The 23198-nt window shown below is 36.3% G+C and overlaps 1 protein-coding gene across 2 annotated transcripts; it reads left to right on the top strand.

Annotated features, from left to right (window-relative positions):
• The first annotated feature begins 314 nt into the window (after positions 1-314).
• pip5k1ab (phosphatidylinositol-4-phosphate 5-kinase, type I, alpha, b) lies at positions 315-21468 on the top strand. 2 transcript variants are annotated; one of them, XM_059567398.1, is made up of 16 exons: positions 315-440; positions 8639-8673; positions 9818-9898; positions 12535-12665; positions 12922-13039; positions 13888-14040; positions 14184-14483; positions 15078-15301; positions 15466-15549; positions 15629-15677; positions 15774-15855; positions 19451-19612; positions 19898-20033; positions 20134-20196; positions 20724-20815; positions 20969-21468. In XM_059567398.1, exons 1-16 carry the CDS (start codon positions 395-397, stop codon positions 20980-20982), a joined length of 1770 nt encoding a protein of 589 aa, XP_059423381.1. In that variant the 5' UTR covers positions 315-394; the 3' UTR covers positions 20983-21468. The 2 variants fall into 2 exon arrangements, with proteins under 2 accessions (XP_059423381.1, XP_059423382.1); XM_059567399.1 differs by lacking the exon at positions 20969-21468 and adding an exon at positions 20939-20957 and having other exon boundaries at positions 20724-20811.
• The last annotated feature ends 1730 nt before the right edge of the window (positions 21469-23198 follow it).

The raw sequence follows: 23198 nt of genomic DNA, 5'->3' as shown, positions 1-23198 counted from the left end.
AAGTCACGCATGCTCAACCTGTCCAAGATGTTATCTGTTCTGTGAACACTTTTGTTATTTTTAGCCCTGTACATAAAGGCTTGGCGAGTTTGTTTCACAAACCCATCGGACGTCCACTAGACGAGACTACCGTCGGTATCTATACACATATAAAGCGCGGATATTATATTGTATTAATTTGAATTATTAATTATCATTTGGATAAATTTGATGTTCGTATAAAATATCGAATGACAGATTGTGTAGATAGTTGTTACAAACTCTTTTTGTAGTATTATTAGTCACAGTGTCAGTAAAGGGTGCCAGCAGAGAGTCAGACCGAGCGGAACCGGACACTACTCTCTCTGTCTGCTTCCGGTCAGGGATCGGGTCCAGACGGTAAACCCCGATCAACATGGCGTCCGCCGGTCCACCCGACACGGGCTCGTCCGCCACTCCAGGTAAATGAACGGTAAACCATCGTGGTTCTGTAGGGATATGGAGTCGTGTGTGTGTGTTTTCGTGTTAATCTGTTGGCATGGATCCACAGTTTTTACCAGCACTGGATTGATTCAGTGTGTTTACTGGCTTCAATCAAGCCTTTTGTTCTACAACGACAAAAAACATGTAATCTAGTATAGATGGTAGTTTGTAAATATAACGTATATGTAATGTATTAGATATGTGTTTGCGTGATGTATTGAATTAGTTGATCTACGATGTGAAGGTTTTCCTGAAATAATCCAGATCGATGATGTGGATCTGTGGCTAACGTGCTAAAAGCTAACTAGCCCAGACATATCAAACAAATAACAGAGCTAATATTTAAATAAAAAAGAAAACCTCGATTAACAATACAATTCGGTTAAAAATAATTTGGATTGTTTTCTATTACATTGGTTTGTTTTGGATTTAAATGAGCCATTCTCTGTAACGTAAGTTACATTTCTCCCTGTTGTCGAGTTTCAACAACTGCAAAACACACTAATTTCTTTATATTTTTATTTTTTTTTATTACATATTTGTTTTTAAATAAAAGTTGATAGCGTTTGGTCAGTTGTATCCAAACTGTTCACATATCTTTATTTAGCATGGTAGCATTAAGTGTTCCATTATTGTAAATGTCATGAGAATTTACATGATATTTGGAATATTAACACCTTTCTCTAAGACAAAAACAAAACGACATTTAAAATGTTTTAATATTATATAAGTAGCTCAAAGCTAGTTAAATACTCAGGTTTACATCAGTTTGTTTGCTAGTACCTTCCACAGTCGCACCCATAATTATTGAGTAAGGGACAATACATTTTTCTTAAAAAAGATGTGTAGCACAAACACTAGTTTGGAGTTGAAAGTTATTTAGTCACTTGGTGCTGATTAAATATGTAATCTTAATAATTATTACACTCACTGTGTTTGAGTGCTAATCTGTTTCAACTGTTTGTAAGAAAACTCATGACAAAGTCGTAATGCATTCATCCCTTTGACACTTGAAACACTTGTTTCTGTTTGTGCGTTAGCTAATTGGTTATTTGGATGTAAATGGCATTAACAGTGCTTGTCCTGAGCGTGGTTATTCTCTTCGACTCTCTGTCTGTCTTCATTGACCGCTGATTAAAAATAACATCCCTTGGGAAATGAAGGGGAGATTGACTTCACTTGTATGAGGTGCTAAAGTCATTATGTGGTCATTGTTTGGGTGGTTTTGTCTGTTAGTTCAGAATATCATGGTATATTGTGTGGGTAACCCACATTAGGACATAGTTAGCACTCTATTGGAAGTATTTTTAGTGCTCTCAGAGACATGCGCACTGTCTAGATGATGGCCCGGGCTGTTCTTCTGCTCTAAATATAAATGTGAAAATGGAACAAAAACCAGCTCAGATGAAATGGGACAGACTGGTGAACATCTTAAATCCCATCTCACAGGCAGAACATCTTGCTGCAATTCATTACCTCAAATGTGTGTGTTGTTTTTGTGTTTGCAGGAGTAGATTTGTTCCCTACCACTCTTGAGAGCAAGTGAATCTCTTAAAGGGGTCATATGATGTTGCTAAAAAGGACATTATTTTGTAAATTTGTTGTAATGAAATGAGTTTATGTAATAAATGTTGACATGTGGGGGCGTGTTAGAACAAGCCATTTTAGGAGGGTGTGGTTGACTTAACTCTTATAAAGAATAACTCTTTGGGTTTGAGACTTTAGTCTTTGCAACTTTACAGATCTTTTTTTATGCACCAAGAGCTTATAACACCAAAGAGAGAGGAAACATTGAAATCGCATCATACGACCCTTTTAAGCTTAGCCTAAATATAGACTAGCTCAAAAGATGAGCCATGTGTCCTCTCATAGTGGTCATTACACTTGCTTCATGGTTTAAGGATGTAATGCAAAACAGAACCAGTCAATTGTTAAAAAAAATTGTTTTAAAGAAGGAAATTATAAATTTTTATTTGTTTTAATTTTGTAATATGCCATTTTAATTGTTTAGTTTTGGTGTAATTCATGTGTCATTACTATGAGACATTCTAAATTTTCCTCTGAGAAAACATTCATCTGTTTGTGTGGTCTATACACTTATTCATCCGCCCTTGCACTAAACTATCCATGTACCCATTCATCAATCCACATATCCGGCCACCCACCCTTCTATCCATCCATCCAGTACTCACTCATCCATCTGTCCATCTTCCCATTCTTCCATCTTTTTATTTTTTATTTTTACTTTTTATCTTAACTATTTTTTTTGAGGTAATGAATTGCAGCATCTGCCCATCCAACAGACAAACCAACACACACTCATCCAAACAAACAAGTTAAACAACCCAACAGCCGCACACCCAGATATAGACTCACCCATTCAAAAAAACATTCATCCGAACACCCACCTATCCAGACAACCAAAACACTCACTCATCCAAACAAACACTCATCTAAACAAACAACAAATGCCCACTAAAAGAAACACCCATCCACACAAACAAGAAGCACCCAACCAAACAAACACCCATCCAGAAAAACAACAAAAACTCAGCCATCCAAACAAACAACAAACACCCATCCAAACAAACACCCACTCAACCAAAAAAACAAACTCCCACCTATCCAGACAAGCAACAAACAATCACCCTGCCAAACAAACATTCACCCATCCAGACAACAAACACCTATCTAAACAATAGGGCTGGGTATCGATTTAGATGTTCTGATTTGAATCGATTTACAAGCTCTCGATTCGATTCTGGATTTTTTTAAATATAATTTTTTTAGGGCTGCTCCGATCACGATCGGCCGATCGTTATGCGCATCTCGTCAGTAAAGCCGGTTCTCTAATCAGCGGTAAATTCCATCAGGTGCGTGATTTCACATAGAGCAGCTGTTACTAAACTAAACTTTTATTTTGATGGTGTGCCGTGAGGAACTTGCAGCCGCTGTTTATGTGATATGATGGTAGTTTTGTCAAATTAAACAATAAAACACTAATGAAGTGACTCTCAGAGCAGCTGTGGATGAAATCAGTTTATTCATATCATCATAGTGAGATGACAGAGGATGAAAACAGTGCGTTGCACAATCCGCTATTCATTCATTCATTGTGGAAATTATGGCACCTTTACGCGTGATGTCAAATGCATTACTATAGAATTTAACCTGAGCATTGCAAATCGCGCTTTGTTCTTGGTTCTTGTTAACAGTATCTCCGCCATGATAAGCACTGAATGAGTGACAGGTTTTCTGTTGTGACATTGCGCAAGGTAAATAAGAGGGTGACATCTAATGTAGAAGACTAATGAAAAGATTCACATTAATAAGAGCTTCTTTTAAATTTTTGCTGAAATAAAAAAAAAGATTGATACATGGTTTTTGAGAATCAACGTCATTTAAAAAAACTTTTGCCCAGCTCTACTAAACAAACAACAAACACTCACTCATCCAACCAACCAACCAAACAACCAGCACTCACCTATACAAACAAACACCCATCCAAACAACAAACAAACATCCAAACGCACAACAAACACCCACCCAAACGACCACCCATTCAGACATACAACAAGCACCCAAACAAACAACAAGCACCTATCCATTTTGCTCTCAGGTGTGCATGAGGATTCTCTGCTAAAACTTCAAAGCCTTCAGTAAAGGAGCACAAAAATTCTGACTAAAATATACATTTTGCTGAAATATTTGTAGTTGGACGATAAATGTGACATGTAGAATTTTAAACATGGAAGGAAGTCGATTATTATGATAGCACTGAATTTAAAGTGACTGTAATGGGGTAATCAAAATAGCTTAACAACTCATTTTTATTCATTTGTGTAAAAATTTAAAAGTGGGGATGCTGTCAAAAATAAATAGATAAATATATTTTATTAATTAACTTCTATTAACTTAATTAAATCCACAGTTGGTGTGACCACTCTATACGTTAAAGCTTTCGTCCAAGGTGCACTTGCACATTGTTTTTTCACGTAGCTTTGCAAGTAGGCTTATTGAAGTGTCTTGGAGACAGTAGCTGCATTTACATGGAGTACTACTAATCCGATCGTAATAGTACTAGAAGCACAATCAGAAAAAAAAAGTCACATGTAAACACGTCAATCGGATTGAATTGGCCAGATCCGACAAAAATTGTGATCGGATTGTAAGGGGTGGTTTATTCCTTTTGTAATCCGAGTGAGAGGACATGTAAACACTTGATCAGATTGAAAACCGAAACTGGAAAGTACTGCGCATGCGCAGTGACGTAGAAGTAGCGTAATGACATATGACGGAATGAGCTGTTCTTCCTGGTGAATAAAGTGTCATAAATAAGTGTCCTGTCATTATAAAAGTCCCCTTTCACTCAGCGAATGTGTAGTGGAACAGGACCACGTCCCATCAGCCCTCATTTAAAACTCTCATCTACAGATGAGTTTAGTTTTGGGTGCAGGAAGGGGCACTTTTACATCTTTTTTTTTTTTCACGTAATGTTTAGCAACACAACAGTTCATGTGCTGGTCGTCGCCAAATTAGGACCCAAAGTAGATAAATATCACGTGTGCTTTTTAAAACAGTATGCAACAGCAGCGGGAAACTCTGTATATTCATGCAGTGTGCGCATGTCAAAAGAGTAAATCTGATCAGAAGCTTGTGACATGTAAACGCGCATATCAACCCGATCACTTTATTCAGAATTCATGTAAACACTACGTTCGGATTCGTCAATCGGAATGAATTAATTCCGATGGAAGCAAAAAGTGTCCATGTTAACGCACCTAGTGGCACAGTTCTTCTGGATTGAGACTTCTGTTTCAGTTTGTTCTGTTTCTTCATGTTTTTCCAGACAGACTGATGATGGTGAGAAAAGATCTCTGTGTGGAGACCTGGTTGCTGTCAGACTCCTTGTGCAAACAAAAATCTCACTAGATTATTACAATGGTAACGCTTTAGAATAATGGTCCATTAGTTAATGTTAGTTCATATATTAATTAACATGAACAATACATTTATTACTGTATTTATTAATCTTTGTTAATGTAAGTTAATGAAAATATAGTTATTCATTGTTAGTTAATGCTAATTCAGAGTGCATTAACTAATGTTAACAATCACAACTTTTGATTTGAATAATACATTAGTAAATGTAGAAATTACCATTAACTTAGATTAATAAATGCTGAAGAAAGATTGTTCTTGCTTAGATCATGTTAACTAAAGTAGTTAACTAACATTAACTAATGGACCATTATTCTAAAGTGTTACCATTACAATTAATGGCAAAAATAAACTGATATTTACTACAGTCACTTTGTTGGTGAAAAGACTTCTGCACAGTACTGTCTGTATATATATATATATATATATATATATATATATATTAAATTCATATTTTTTTCAAATCCAAATACAAAAATACAGAGAAATGAATTTTTGCCCATATTGCCTAGCCCTAACAAATACCCATCCAAAAAATTATCAAATACTCGCCCATTAAAACAATCAAGAAAAACCCATCCAAACAAGCAACAAATGCCCACCCATCTGTCCAAACAAACAAACCCCCAATCAAACAACAAGCACTCACACTCACCCATCCAAAAAAACAACTAATACCCATCCAAATGAACACCCATCCAGCTTCTCCACCACTCAGAGAGATAATTTTAGCACACACTGGTCTAAGTGCTGACAGTTTCGTCCCAATTAAAATAACTGTTTTACCCCTACAGATCTAAGGACTCCGTTTTGGAGGCTGCTGGCCTCTCAGAGAGGTATATGCATGGCTCTGTTGTGCTGTGTGATTTAGAGACTCTGAGTAACAATTAACCAAAATGGCTTATCTCTTGCATGGTCTCGTTTGCAGTGGCGAGTTAAGCTTGTTTACTGGGGGAAGTGAAAGCTGTAACTGTGACTCTATTTGTGTAATTAAGGCAGATGGGAATAGGAACTGATATTTCAGACTGATGATGAAACGGTCCAGCAATCTGTGGGAACAAGTAAATATATAACAGTTCCTGGACATTATAAGGCTTAACACAGTCAAAGTACATGTCTTTCAGAAGTGACAGCCAAACTCAAATAAGGTAGTGAATCCCTAATTTATCGTTTTGTGCATGTACAGAACAAAACTCACTCTTGAGATTGCGATGATTAACTAAATAATAATTGAAATGAGTTGGGGTTAAATTTGATTGTCAGTTCACCTTTTTGTGCTTAATCCTGTTCTGTGCACACACACACAGTTCAGTAATTTATGGGAGTGGCATTCGGATTCTGCAACCAGATTCACTCCCAGAAAATGTATTTGCAGAAATTCTGCATGGTGTACAGAACTGAAATGAACGGCTAGTTGTTAATGACGTAAAAGCATAAGAGTTGTGGATTCAAGAAATTACAAGAGAGGAGGTTTGTCTTTACTCGATGTTGCCAGATCTTGCTTTTAAAAATGGAAAATACGTCTTTGGTCACTGTAGCATTACTTTTGTCAAAAATAGCACCAAACTCATGAGACTGCATTACTTTGCTTTGATTAAAATTGTGTTGATTATTACAATTCATTCCCCTATTTAAATGCAGTTGTCATTCCTGAAACTGTACAGTGTGTACTTGTACTTGTGTGCCATGTTGTAGCTACCGGTTTTTATGCTAATTGGTCTGCGTCATGGTGAGATTGCAAGGTAAGCAGTTAAATGCTGTCTCTTTTGAACATTTCTCGTTTTGTTCAACCTTGACTTGTGTGACAATATCACAAGTCCTTTCATGTGTCTTGATCTGCTAGCCATTGAAATAATCTTTATCTGTCCTCACTCAAACTTAAAATATCCATTGCTATTGCAAGAATTTGGTTGTCTGGGAAAGCATGTAAAAAATGGGTTACCATCCATGCGTTCTTTATGCGGTTACGTAAACTTATCAGCAACGGCAAATATGTCGCATCTGTACCAAAGAGATGATCATGATACCACAGAAATGTTTCTCCACCCAAGATGAAAGTGGTGCCAGTAGTCATCATGAGGCAAAGAGCTTTGACTGATAATATGATAAAACAACAATATTGACTCGTCCAGGTGCAGCCTATTTGCTGTAATCCTAATTTTGACAAATGGGTCAATAAAACCGTGCTAACTTTTTGTCCTGTCTATTAATTTAAGATAAATTAAATTTATATTAAGTTAATATGAGGTTGGATTCTAATCTAATCTTGATTGTGTGTATTAATATCAAACTCTTGGCAGGGTAGAAGTCACTATGACTATCTCAGTCTGTTTGTTTTGACAATAGGCAGTGTTGTATAACTTCTGTCTCACCTGAAGACGTGATCATTCAGAATCAAATGCAAAACAGCATTGCCATTATAAAAATATGAATTTGAGTCCTCTGGGTGTTTTAGACTGTGTTCTGTGTGGTTTATTGAATGAAGCATCCACAAAGCATCTGCTGTGACAGTCTGTTAATCGTCTCGCACCCCTGGTGTCATGACAGATTTTGCCCCCTGTGACCTTGTCCGGTTGCAACAACTTTACCTTTGTTTTTTTCTAGTGGAGAAGAGATTAAATTTTGAATGTGAGACCAGAGGCGTTTTCGAGTATTTAGTGTTTCAGGATGTACAAGGCTACATACACTATCATTTAAAAGTTTGGGGTTGGCAAGATTTTTTTTGTCTAGCGTGCAATTGTTTGATCTGTAAAACAGTGCTGTAAAAACAATAATGTTGTGAAATATCATTACAATTCAAAATAAGTTTTAAGTCTTTGTCACATGATCCTTCAGAGATCATTCTAATGTACTGATTTGGCACTCAAGGAACAATTCCTATTATTATTATTATTATTAATGTTGAAAACATTTAGTGTATCATGATTCCTGAATTCGTGATATTTTTTTCAGGATTTGTTGATAAATGTGGAGTTGTTCTAAAAAAAACTGCTTATATTTCAAATATAAATTTTTAAAAGCATCAAAAATTTCACTTTGATGAATTGATGAATTTATTGCATCTTTCATTTGACTTCAAACTTTTGAACCATAGTGTATACTTAAAAGTGACTAATAGATAGCTCACCTAAATGACAAATCCACTAATCAATATGAAAATATCCAGTAAAAACTAAAACTTTCATTCCCAACTATGACATTTTTTTTCTTCTTCTTTCTCTCTCCAACTTTAAAGGGTCCAGCGAAGTTCGAAAGATGACCATGACGGAGGTAAGACTGATCTCCTGTTAGACTACACAAAACCAGTTTGTGTAATTCATAGAACTTATTTCTTAACAGCTATTTAAATTCTAAATGTGGTTACTGCAGTTTTGTTCATTTCGTCACATCATCATGTTTTTCCATTAAATCATGTTACTGTTTTTATTTTATTACATTTTTTTTATAGCTTTACTGGCTTTAATCTATTTATGTCGGAATGACTTAACTGTAAGGGAAGCACATATTCAAAATGCATACACAAACAATGTAGACATCATAACTTACACCTGATAAGTGGAATAGTTAATCTTTTGTAGATTCATCAAAATAACTTATAATGATTTGTTCTGGAATTATACCCAATATTACACTGTTTGCATAATGACAATTCAGTAGCAAGATTATATAAATATATATTTTTTTAAGTAGTCGTTTGTAGCATCAGTTTTTTTTGTTAATTCATCATTGGTGTTCATTTTTTTCAGTTTAGTGACCATTTTTTAAGTGAAAAGGCATTTGATGCCATGCTGTATAGTAAACCCAGTGATCTCTGAATGGTTAACATTTGGCTTAAGTCATGAATTTATGCACAATATAGCACCGGCTCTTACTTTATCTCTAAACAGATGTCAGGTTCTCACTGGTTTCTGTAGTTAGGTTTTCAGTGCTTCATGCAAACATTTTAACCTTCCCTTGTTTTCTCATCTCAGTTTCTGATCGGTTAGACAAGCACTTGTAAAAATATCAGCTCAGTGTCCACAGTTTCACTGAAGTCTGAGTGTATTTTAGTTGCTGGACATTGGTAGAGGAATGTGAGCATGTGAGCCCTTCGGGCTGAAGTAAGCTTGACCTACTGTTCCTGTGTTGATCAAACAGTCATGTGAGAAGGAACTCGAACAGGGCAAATATTGACATAGACACACACACAGCTCTCATTGTCAACTGAAGATTCACATGTATCATCAAGGCAGTGAGAGGATGAACAGTCGGACAGGAATGTGTGTGACTGTGTTTGACTCAAGGAAACAGAAAGTTAAACCTGGACCGCATTGAAGCCTATTGAATCCTTTCTATTAATGTGAAACCAGATGGGTTTTTTTTCTGTTCACCATTTTTCTCTGTCACTCATTTAAGTCGCTGTCTCTCTAAATAGGGGCCGGGATCATCTCAGAGTATGAAGAAGACCATCGGTCACCGAGGAGTTGACCCCAAAGGAGAAACAACTTACAAAAAGGTCAGCTTGCAGTAGGGGTGGGCGCTTTACCGGTATGAACGTGACCACTGGTATTACTTTGCTCCATGATATGGATTTTGCTATACCGTGGATACCATTATATATCCATGAATTCTTTTGCAGTTATTTTGTTTGGTACGCTTTGCAAATTTTTACACAAATGACAATAAAGAGACCAGGCTGAACGTTTTTGTCCTCTGTGTGGAACGCCATACTACACAGGCATTAGTAATCAAACACATAGACCATTGTAACAGACCAAACTAATAGAGCGCAAATCGCCTACTCCAGTGGTTCCCAAACTGAGGGATAGTGTACAGTCAGCAGATTATTTAGCAAAATAAACCTCTGATGATTCAAATCAGTTGAAGTCGAAGTCGTGGCCTAATGGTTAGAGAGTCGGACTCCCAATCGAAAGGTTGTGAGTTCGAGTCCCGGGCCGGCAGGAATTGTGGGTGGGGGGAGTGCATGTACAGTTCTCTCTCCACCTTCAATACCACGACTTAGGTGCCCTTGAGCAAGGCATCGAACCCCCAACTGCTCCCCGGGCGCCGCAGCATAAATGGCTGCCCACTGCTCCGGGTGTGTGTTCACAGTGTGTGTGTGTGTTCACTGCTCTGTGTGTGTGCATTTCGGATGGGTTAAATGCAGAGCACAAATTCTGAGTATGGGTCACCATACTTGGCTGAATGTCACTTCACTCACTCACTTGAGATGCTAAATCAAATTGTGATTTAATTAGGGGTCGGAGCTTATATGAATGTATGCCTGAGGGAAAATTACTGTCTTTAGAAAAGTTTAGATGGTATTTTTTTTCATCCAGCCTCTGTATAATGCATATTAAAATTCATAAGTGCAGCGCTGCTTTGTTTACAGCAGAAACCAAGGAAACGCTTTAAGCACCACCTGCTGGCAGAGAGTGAATCTGCATCTCATTCAGCTCATTCGCTGTTTCATGCAAATATTTTTTATGCATAGTTTCACAAAACTGAAGTCAAACCAATTATACAATATAATTTAGATTAAAAACTGCTAGTATTACATGTATGCAGCATTTTTATTTGGATCATGATTAAAATGCAGTATTACCTCTAATTTTAAATGAAAAGAGCACAGACAAAGCCTTAATTTGTTTAATTGAAGAGCTTTCTTTTATTTGTGTTATTTGATTTGGGGTTTATTATCAAATTTAGTTTTGTTATTTACATTTACATTATATTAACATTTTGTTATTTAGCAGACACTTTTATTACAAATCGTCGCTGTCGGGCGGAATCCTCCCATCTCCAAATCCATTATTTTTAAAAACAATGGCACAAAAAAAACAACTTTTCAGGTCTTTGTCCAATCCCTCACTTTGTCTAGCTATATAAGTTTAAAATATTTTGGCTGTAATTTTTTTTACTCTTATCGCAATATAATATCGATTGTATATTATACAATATTGCCTGGACAGTGTAAAATATCATGATATAATAATAATAATAATGTAATAATGTGTCATCTGATAACAGAGAAAAGGCAAGAGAAGAAAACTTTTTTTAAAAGAGGAACCTGTAAAAAAAAAAGAGGAACAGAACAAAGGGTGGAGGTGGAAAGGAAAAAGAGATATGATGTTCTGAAATGTTGATGTAAAATTTTAATCAGTGATTTTAAGGTTCTTTCTATTTGCCCATTACATTTCCTGGACAGAGTTTTTTTCATAGAGTAGTTTCATGATGCATCCTTATAATAAAAGCATTAATATCTATTTCTGTCTCTTATTTTAACTTTAGTAGCAAAAATGTTTTAAAGTTGAAAAGTTTCATTCCTTTTCATGAACCTACAAAACAATCTAACTTTTTTTAAGAGTAATTTTTTTTAAATGTTGTATTTTGCTGCGCATTTGCATTTCTTTGCATAAATGATACATAAAATATATATTTTTGTTTTTAGGATTTTAGTTGTTGGATTTAAATTTAATCTTAATCTTGACAAACTATATATCATTGGAAAGGTTTAAGACTCGAATATATATTTTACCAATGTTTTTTGTTAAAAATTATGCAAGTAATAGATTAATTTATGACGAGTGCACCCTCAAAAATCTACATTATAACAGGAGTTCTGACCTTTGTTTAAAAAAAGACTTTTTCATTGCCTTTTTCTCTATCACATTTTAGAAATCATCAGAAATTATATATCAACTGAAATTTTAAAATCTCAAAATTCATCCTTTAAAACCCATTTTAAAATCAGACATTGCATTACAATGTAAATATTACATCAATATCATGTTACAAAATGTTTTCATTCATGAATTATAAAAATTAAGTTTGGATCATGCACTATAAAGTCTGTGTTCAAAAAATGTGAGTGACAGTTAAGGGGTTAAATATTTAGAATAAATACACATATTAATTATTGTCAAGAGTGTAAAATATCAAGAACATTTTTTTAACTATATCTTCCACTACCAGCATTTGTTTTACTGGAAATTACAGTTTTATTATAAAATGCATTATCTTCCCACACCACCTACATAACAGCTCATTTGTAGGTTATTTAAAACAATCATTGTGATGCGTATCTAGTGTTTCCCGTCTTTGCTCTCTGTTTGCACTCATTTCTCACGTGTACTCTTTATATACCTGTAGACGACCTCATCCGCCCTCAAAGGTGCCATCCAGCTGGGTATCACACACACTGTGGGCAGCCTCAGTCAGAAAGCAGAGAGAGATGTTCTCATGCAGGACTTCTATGTAGTAGAAAGCATCTTCTTCCCCAGGTGTGTACGAAAACATATCTCACCTGTGTATATATTTCCCAGAAATACTCAATCGTGTTCTGTAGATATATTTAAATATATTTATGGCCATTCAAATAGATTTAAATTGGTGTGCTGACTGTTGTTAAGTCTCTGTGTCTTTAAACAAATGAGATTCCAACCATATCAGTGTCTTTGGCCATTTTATATAAATAAATAAATAAAATTGTAATAAAACAGAAACTCATAACCCTGTCTCTGTTTTTACCTCCTGCAGTGAAGGAAGTAATTTGACCCCAGCGCATCACCATGGTGACTTCAGGTTTAAGACCTACGCCCCGATCGCCTTCCGATATTTCAGGGAGCTCTTTGGCATTCGACCTGACGATTATCTGGTTAGCTGAACCACCAACACACTAGCATCTTTATGTTTCATATAATAAAGCAGAAAGTCCCAAGAAGCCTTTTTTTATAACATTTTTGTAACAGCTATAGTACAATGTGGAGCAGAGTATAAAACCGACTGTAGCTGTTATAAATTCCCTGTAAACCATGACTTCACAGGGGTTATTGCTTTTATAAAATGGTTATTCTATATACGTAGCAAGGTTTCACAAAAAAACAAAAATGTAATGATATTAATAAAAACATTGTTTATGTGTGCCAAAAATGTAGTTCCTTAAAAACAGTTGTGGTTTTACAGACGCAGAAAGAAAAGAGCTGTATGTTTGTAGAGTAATTTACAACAGCTTAGAATGCGGCTCAACCAATCAGAATCAAGGACTGGAACTATCGGTTTTATATTGACCCCATTAAAAAAAGTTTATGTAAAATCTTTACATAAAGTTTACGGTATGATTAAATATACATTAAATATTATTTAAATATGTATTGCTGATAGAAAATGATGACGGTTAAATGGATGAATCATTTTTGTGCACTCTCTATATACATATATCAGCAAGATATTTTTTAAAGAAATTAATCCTTTTATTTTTATTTAAATTAAAGTGCCAGTTAAAAGCCCTGTTTGTGTTCTACACAAAAATTAGCAGCACAACCATTTTCAACTGTGAACATAAGAAATGTTTGTTGAGCATCAAATCAGCATATTAATATGATTTCTGAAGGATCATGTGACACTCGAGACAAGAGAAAAGTTCAAATGTAACATGTGATTTTATTTCTTCATTCTCCTAAGGGATACCCCTGATGTATTTTTGTGGTTTCTTTCTGTCTGCAGTACTCTCTGTGTAACGATCCTTTGATCGAACTCTCCAACCCTGGAGCGAGTGGATCGATATTTTATGTGACAAGCGATGATGAGTTTATTATTAAAACAGTGCAGCACAAAGAGGCAGAGTTCCTGCAGAAGCTACTGCCCGGGTATTTCATGGTGAGGTTTACTTTAGATACTTATGTCTAGAATTAGTTCTTTTTCATCTCAATCAGAAACTATTACATTCGAAGTCAAATTGTTGCAACTCAGATTGCTATTACAGAATTTGTCTGTCTATTCTCTTTTCCTTCTGTCCTCAGAATCTGAATCAGAACAAGAGAACGCTGCTCCCAAAGTTTTACGGCTTGTATTGCGTGCAGGCTGGTGGAAAGAACATCCGTATCGTTGTAATGAATAACCTGTTGCCCTGCAGTGTGCCTATGCACCTCAAATACGACCTGAAGGGCTCCACGTGCAAGCGGCGTGCCTCCCCTAAAGAGAGAGAGAAGAGGGTCCCCACTTTCAAAGATCTGGATTTCATCCAGGATATGCCCGAGGGCATCCAGCTAGAACCAGACAACTACAACGCCCTCTCCAAAACCATCCAGCGTGACTGCCTGGTGAGCATGCATGCTTGTGTTTGAGTGTTATTGCATGCTAGTTTGAAATCCAGAATCCATTATTAGTATGATGTTGATTAGTGTAATGTATAGTGAATATTCACAATATACCATACATTTTATATATAAAGATTTACATTTATATAAGATATACATTTATATAAGATATACATAGATTTACAAATGTATAAGATATACATTTAAAGTCTATAAAGGCTTTGAATATTTATTAAAAACAGTAACTGTTATTTGATTGCAGGGATTTTGTTGCACTTTATGATTGACCATTAAGTATGCGAAAGATCTCTATTTGTTCTTCATCCATGTATTAAATTGTTTTATTAGTAACATATAAGTTAAATGTTGCATTTTATTACTGTGTATAGTTTAATTGGGGCATATAAATGAATCCTTTTAAACTAGATGTTATTTTTTGAAAAACTTTCTGGCTGCAGTAGTTTAAAAAGATGCATCATGTGTCCTTAATAACCATTTAAACCATTTTGGGGCAAATATGTACAAAAACACATATAAACATATTGAATTTTGTCAAATGCAAGGTATTTTCTGCTTATCTATCTCTGTACTTGACAGCTACTGCAGAGCTTTAAGATTATGGACTACAGTCTGTTGGTGGGGATCCATAACGCAGATCAGGCATGTCGTGAGCGAGCAGGGATAGTAGAGGGTGGGGGGTCCGAAGGGGCTGTGACACCAGACCACCGGAGGCCACAGGCTCAGAAAGCTCTCTACAGCACCGCTATGGAGTCCATACAGGGAGAGGCCAAAGGAAAAGGAGCCCTGGAAACAGAAGACCAGTTAGTCAACATCTTATTTTTCACCCACTTATTTATTTGTTTGATTTTCGATGGAACCATGCAGTTCATCTGTATACCTATTCTGTCTGCCCTTGTATGTTTTCTACATTTGGCCGCAGTATATGGTCATATTTAACACATCCAATTTCATGTTCTGTCCGTAGATGGGGAGGAATCCCTGCACGCAACAGTAAAGGAGAGAGAATACTTGTTTATATTGGGATCATTGACATATTACAGTCATACAGGTGACTACTCACAGTCAACCGTTGAGTGTTTACATGTTTGTGACCATCATTAATATCTCTCCTTTTGTTCTTCCTTCAGATTCATTAAAAAAATTGAGCATTCCTGGAAGGCCTTGGTTCACGATGGGGTAAAAAGCAAGCATTAGTTTTTTTTTTTTTTTTTTTTTTTACACTTATTTGCTAATATATGAGATGAATAGCATTTTTTCTCATTTACATTGTAGGACACAGTCTCTGTACATCGGCCTGGATTCTACGCTGAGCGATTCCAGCATTTCATGTGCCACACAGTTTTTAAGAAAGCATGTAAGTTCATAAAACCTCAGCTTTTCCAGTGAGGGACAGTTTAATTCAGTCATCAATTACACACTCTCATGTTGATCCAAAGAGATTCAATCATGTTCCAAACACAAATGAAGATATTTTTGTAACCTGAGAGATCAAAAGAGAGTCCGAAATTCCACCAAAACTTTCAAGCTTCAAAAAGTTCAGAAATACATTCTAAAAGTGATCCATATCCTCAATTGTTTTATAAACACTTAACAAAATTATAAAAACAAAACTTTTGTTTTTGCCCCCATTTCTCTTGAGCTGATCTCAAAGATTTAAGACTTTTTCTATGTACACTAAAGGCATATTTCTCTCAAATATTGTTCACAAATCTGTCTAAATCTGTGTTAGTGAGCACTTCTCCTTTACCGAGATAATCCATCCACCTCACAGGTGTGGCATATCAAGATGCTGATTAGACAGCATGATTATTGCACAGGTGTGCCTTAGGCTGGCCACAATAAAAGGGCTGTCAGTCGATTAAAATTGTTTATCTAATTAATCACAAAATAAATACATTGGACTTTGAAAATACCCACAAAAGATTATTTCAAGTTATTATTGTGTTAAAGGCAGGGTAGGGAATACAACCCGAATTCCGGAAAAGTTGGGACGTTTTTTAAATTTTAATAAAATGAAAACTAAAGGAATTTCAAATCACATGAGCCAATATTTTATTCACAATAGAACATAGATAACGTAGCAAATGTTTAAACTGAGAAATTTTACACTTTTATCCACTTAATTAGCTCATTTAAAATTTAATGCCTGCTACAGGTCTCAAAAAAGTTGGCACGGGGGCAACAAATGGCTAAAAAAGCAAGCAGTTTTGAAAAGATTCAGCTGGGAGAACATCTAGTGATTAATTAAGTTAATTGATATCAGGTCTGTAACATGATTAGCTATAAAAGCTTTGTCTTAGAGAAGCAGAGTCTCTCAGAAGTAAAGATGGGCAGAGGCTCTCCAATCTGTGAAAGACTGCGTAAAAAAATTGTGGAAAACTTTAAAAACAATGTTCCTCAACGTCAAATTGCAAAGGCTTTGCAAATCTCATCATCTACAGTGCATAACATCATCAAAAGATTCAGAGAAACTGGAGAAATCTCTGTGCGTAAGGGACAAGGCCGGAGACCTTTATTGGATGCCCGTGGTCTTCGGGCTCTCAGACGACACTGCATCACTCATCGGCATGATTGTGTCAATGACATTACTAAATGGGCCCAGGAATACTTTCAGAAACCACTGTCGGTAAACACAATCCGCCGTGCCATCAGCAGATGCCAACTAAAGCTCTATCATGCAAAAAGGAAGCCATATGTGAACATGGTCCAGAAGCGCCGTCGTGTCCTGTGGGCCAAGGCTCATTTAAAATGGACTATTTCAAAGTGGAATAGTGTTTTATGGTCAGACGAGTCCAAATTTGACATTCTTGTTGGAAATCACGGACGCCGTGTCCTCCGGGCTAAAGAGGAGGGAGACCTTCCAGCATGTTATCAGCGTTCAGTTCAAAAGCCAGCATCTCTGATGGTATGGGGGTGCATAAGTGCATACGGTATGGGCAGCTTGCATGTTTTGGAAGGCTCTGTGAATGCTGAAAGGTATATAAAGGATTTAGAGCAACATATGCTTCCCTCCAAACAACGTCTATTTCAGGGAAGGCCTTGTTTATTTCAGCAGGACAATGCAAAACCACATACTGCAGCTATAACAACAGCATGGCTTCGTCGTAGAAGAGTCCGGGTGCTAACCTGGCCTGCCTGCAGTCCAGATCTTTCACCTATAGAGAACATTTGGCGCATCATTAAACGAAAAATACGTCAAAGACGACCACGAACTCTTCAGCAGCTGGAAATCTATATAAGGCAAGAATGGGACCAAATTCCAACAGCAAAACTCCAGCAACTCATAGCCTCAATGCCCAGACGTCTTCAAACTGTTTTGAAAAGAAAAGGAGATGCTACACCATGGTAAACATGCCCTGTCCCAACTATTTTGAGACCTGTAGCAGAAATCAAAATAGAAATGAGCTCATTTTGTGCATAAAATTGTAAACTTTCTCAGTTTAAACATTTGCTATGTTATCTATGTTCTATTGTGAATAAAATATTGGCTCATGTGATTTGAAAGTCTTTTAGTTTTCATTTTATTAAAATTTAAAAAACGTCCCAACTTTTCCGGAATTCGGGTTGTACATGTATAAACAACTTTCTTCCAAATTTGTTTAAACTTTCTATATATATCAATGCACAATTAAAATGTAAGTACTCTGATAAAAAGAGTATAAAAATCGAGTGACTCTAGACCGTTTATTCTGTATTAAACACAGCTCATTATTTCCATTTCGGGACGAAACATAGGATTGGCTTAGGCGACTGTCACTCTCTCGCAACCATGGCAACCACCCTTTTGCCACACATGACCTGCCCACTTGCGCGTGCACGTTTGATTTGAGGAATTCAACAGGCACGGATCCTAGGAATACTACCAAAACAATGGCAGAGAAACAGCAAGCAAATTTCACAGTACCAGCCTACGCAGTTAGTGAAGGCAAACCAGGCAAAAAAGGAAGACAGTAACAGTACAAGAAAAGGCAATGAACAAAAAGTCTTTGGATAAACAAAGAAATAAAACGCGAGATTATATCGGCGTGGCTTTCCAGCGATGGCGAGAACTGAGGGAACTCAAGGGGCTGAAAAGTGACTCCTTGATGGCTTTATTTCTGCTGGACAGGTAAATCTTTCTTTTTGTATTTTGATCATACACATTTTTTTCATGAAGCATGTGTCATTAGCACACGTAGCTGCGTAATATAGCTAACATAACATTACTTAGCGAGCCGTAGTAGAGGCTTTGGAAGGAGCCCAGAAGGGAGGGGGTGGAGTGAATGGAAATAATGAGCTGTCTTTAAAACAGTCGTGAGAGGTCTACAGTCACTCGATTTTTATACTTTCTTTTTCAGAGTACTTACATTTTAATTATGTATTGATATATAAATAAAGTTTAAACAAATTTGGAAAAAAAGTTTTTTATACATTTTTTTTTACCTACCCTGCCTTTAAATGAGAAAGTGTCAAGAAGACATTATAAATTCTTTTGTAACAATTTTATTTGATTAAACAAAATGTACACATAACAGCCTAACATAAAATATGGAACATGAAAGAAGATAAATTGAGAAACATCTCAGTAATTTTTGTTCACACAATGAAAGTCATTGGTAACCAAAACAGCTTTTAAGTTCCACAAAAGAAAGGTTTGAAATGACATGAGGGTGAGTAAATGATGACAGATTTTAAATTTTCTGGGCGAACTATCCCTTTAATGTTTTTTTTTTATTTTTAATATTATTATTTACTAAATCTTGTAGCAGGTGGTGGTAAATGTCTTCATTCGATTCGTTCAAATGGCAGGAATGAATTGAATGGCTCTCTTGGGGCCCAGTAGGTTAACTGTGTTCAAATATTTTAATCACGTTTTTTGTCATAACTAATTAAGTTACCACGTTTAACTGACAGCCCTAGTTTTTAAGATTTTTGTGATGTCTACATCCTAACCCTCTGTTCGTTCCCAGTAAAATCATCTCCCTCAAAGAAGAGTCGTAGTGGCGGTTCGAGTGTTGTGAGACGGCTTCCGATGGGAAGCTCTGCTTCTGCTCCCGGCGGACAGACAGTCGCTGATGCCAGACTGGTGTACCGTACTCACCTTAACCAGACCGAAGCAGAAGGAGACAGTGGTGAGGAATGCAACCCAAACGATTTACATCATCCCCAGTTAAAAAAAAATAAAAAATTCTTTAAACAATAGCTGGAATGCTGCAATAAATCATCCTAACCTTATATCAAATTTTAAACGGCAGACATCATTGTAAAATGTTTTGACTTTATTTGATGAGTTGAGAGTGATTCATTGTTTTCAAATATTCTTATGTATGACATTCATCTGTGAATCGGCTTTTATCGTGCACTTTCTTTGGAGCATAAATCAAGGTGTTAACTCCCTGTGTGATTGTTGTTCTCAGGCATGCAGTCTGACAGACCGGACCTGCTTCCACAAACCGATCCTTTGGCTGGAAGCTCCAGTGAGTTTGCTACAACAAATCTGCCCAGCTCCTTACCTGGCAGCACAGGAAGGACATCATCTTCCCCTCCTCAAAGGTACCTCCGCACATCATCTTAATCTGTCACTGTTTCTCTGTTTCTGTGTAGTTTATTGCAGTCTTTCTTCCCACGTATAATTATGCCGGCTCACTGACAGGTCGGTAGGGGTGGAGGTACACAAATCTGCAGTCACTGAGCCTGACAACAGCGCCCCTCTCAGGTGAGACTTAACACACACTTCTCATCTCACCACCTCTCATGATTAAACCATCTAAGAAACATTCTTTTTAAAGAACTTAATACTTTTATTCAGCAAGGATGCATTAATTCGATCAGAACTGACAGTAAAAACTTTTAAAGTGTCTTTCAAATGAATATATTTTAAAATTCCTATTTATTAAAACGCACAATATGGAAGATCTTTGTAATAGAAAAATCCAAAACCACTTGCGCGGTGTGATATATTTCATGCTGTTGTGTACTTGCGTTATTCCAAAAGTTCCCAAGGATTTGTAAATCATATCAGAGTGATTTCAAAAGGAGCATGAAGACTGGAGTAATACTGAAAATTCAGCTTTGCCATCACAGGAATAAATCGCATTTTAAAATATATTCAAATGTAAAACATGTATGAATATATGAATGTTTTTACTGTGCTTTTTTGAAACATGAAAATCTTACCAATCACAGAACTTTTTCAGGGTGTGTATATAAAGACAAAATGTTAATATGTTCTGTGTACTTCAGCACTGGAGCCGAATGCTTAGATGAGCAGTTAAGTAACGAAGACGCTGTTTCTCTCAAAGACATCATCCCAGAAACGGACATTTGTTTTGTAAGTTTTAAACGAACAAATTTATATATGTGACTAAAATAATTTCATTCTGATCCCCAAATTTTGTTTTATTAAAGCCCAAATGCTTTTTTTTTTAATTTATTTTTATTTATTTATTTTTTTCCAGTAAGAGCAGAGCGACGAGTGACGACACAAGAGCAGAGCATTTAAACAAGAGATGGACGCAGAACCTCGAAAAGAGATGAGGGGAGCTTCTGAGCGCTGGTATGATGGGGGTTTTCGGAAAGAACTCCAGGGCCTCAGCACAATGAAATATGTTTTAAAAGTGAGTGAGAGACAGAAAGAATGAAGGAAAGCCACTGAGCGAGGAGTTTCAGTGGCTCTTTCTCTTGCACAGGAAATGCTGCTAAAACCAATTTTAACAACAAAATTCTTCGAAAAGTGATGTTAGTATCTCAGTCACACTCTTTGTTCGCTCTTAAACATTTCAAACAGAGCAAGCAGGATGCACGAACTCTTTAGTTTTCTCTTCCTAGCTAGTGCTGGGAGGAAAAAACACATTACACAGTTGGCACCAGTTTATAGTATCGTTGGAGGCTATGTTGCATAAATCTCTATTAGCATAGATCTTTATTTATATAGGCCTTTAAACTTCTTGGTTCTCTCTGAACTGGTGTGAGTCGGACTAATGGCTGCTAGCGCTCCAGTACACTTATCTCAAAAGGCACTATGCTGTGACGGAGTGTGTGTCAGAGATAAGCAGACAACTTATATTTCTCAGTGGCTTCTGTATATACATATATGAAGGTTCATTTTTTTTTTTTTTTTTTTTTTTTTTTTTTGAGTAAATCTGATGAGAGCATCTCATTGGTGAGTTTTCCAGCTCTTTCTGTGTTAAAGACAGCATGCGCTCTAAGAGCAACAAAAATACAGGGGGGAAAAATGACCAAATAGGATTCCCACTTTGTAAAAAGTTAATGCATTTGAATGTTACAGATAAAATCGCTTTGTATTTTCAAACTATTCCACATTCAGGCTTAATATTTCATGGTTAGTTGCTTTACGATTGTCTTCTTTCTCTCATTTAATTCAGATGCTTGGTTTGCCTTTGAATCTCTATGCATCTGTCATTTGAATTTAGTTTCATGCTCCTCCATACTGGACCAATCAGCTCTCAAGGGCCTGCTTGCATGCCATATTCTCTCTTTTCACTGCACATATTGCTGCCATGCCAAGGGTCCCCTAATATTTGTGTGCTGTGTTTGTGTATATAGTTCTGTAAATATTCATTCTGTGTTCCTATACATTTTAAAATGCTACTAATGTGCTCTTGTGGCACAGCAGCTGTTGTCTTTTAACTAACATATTAACGAGTAGTCTGACAGAATGATTGATGTTCCATGACGTCTTCCAATCATCTGCCTTAATGCAGCTATTGAGAGCAATGCGTTGGTATAAAAACTGGATGCAGAAATTATATGGCCTCCAAACACTTGGACCAACATCGAAATGCTTATGAAAAATCATTTCGGATCTACAGATGATTTTGTTACACAATGCATGTTTTGTTTTATTTTTTACTCCTAAAAACCTAAGCATTTTCAGATGTAGTGTTTAGACAAGACTGGAGTGATTTGAATTTAAGTAATATAAACTGAATGTATATTCTTCTAGCTGTTTGTACTGTCGATAGATGCAAAATCTTAAGGTCAGTCATTGCTGATTTCCAAATGACAGTATGTAAATCCTTTATAACCATGTAAATGTTCTTTAATACAGTTGTACTTTTAAACTCACCCTCAGATTAAATATTCTAAGTGAAGAAAGAAAGAAATAGACACTAATGGGCTTTACCAGGGCACATGTGAACACTTTAGTGTAGAGGAGCTGGAAAGAAAACCTGAAGAGCCTTTGGCTCAATAAAAGCACTCAAAGAAGCTGCCTTTCTTTTATCACTTCCATTTAGCCCATAGCATTTAACAGAGGAAATGGGTTTTAATGGATCTATCATTTGACAGGCATTACTTACAGTTTCTCTTTGGCCGTTACTCAAACAATAGTCTGAGCCGATGCTTCGGTTACACACAGATCTAAGACTGATATTGCAGTCTTGAAGTATTTAGATAAAGGGCTGACTGTAGTCTTGAACAGTAGTCTGTGAACTGCATCATGCAGATTTGAGACCGATGTGATCTTTTGCAGACCTAAAGAAAATGCAGATAGAATATGCAAAGGAAGTACATTGTCAGTCTTTCATAAGACCGTATTGAAGAACATTTCTTTATAGCCTCACAGTGGATACAGTATTTATGCATAATCAAGTTGTTTTTGATATTTTTTAAATTTTTGTTAAAAATCTAATTGGTAAAAATGTGCACCTGTGCACAGAAGTAATAGGGTTTGGGTTAATGGGTATTGTGAAGTAA

Source organism: Carassius carassius, chromosome 15 (assembly GCF_963082965.1).
Source record: "Carassius carassius chromosome 15, fCarCar2.1, whole genome shotgun sequence".
Taxonomy (NCBI): Eukaryota; Metazoa; Chordata; class Actinopteri; order Cypriniformes; family Cyprinidae; genus Carassius; species Carassius carassius.
The sequence above is the reverse complement of the archived record's forward strand: the minus strand, read 5'-3'. Positions and strand labels throughout refer to the sequence as shown.

Coding starts and splice junctions, on each gene's coding strand:
- pip5k1ab (XM_059567398.1), top strand. CDS start 395: ATGGCGTCCGCCGGTCCACCCGACACGGGCTCGTCCGCCACTCCAG. Junction 14,041..14,183: donor TACTGCCCGGGTATTTCATG/GTGAGGTTTACT, acceptor TTCTGTCCTCAG/AATCTGAATCAGAACAAGAG. Junction 15,678..15,773: donor AGGCCTTGGTTCACGATGGG/GTAAAAAGCAAG, acceptor TTTACATTGTAG/GACACAGTCTCTGTACATCG.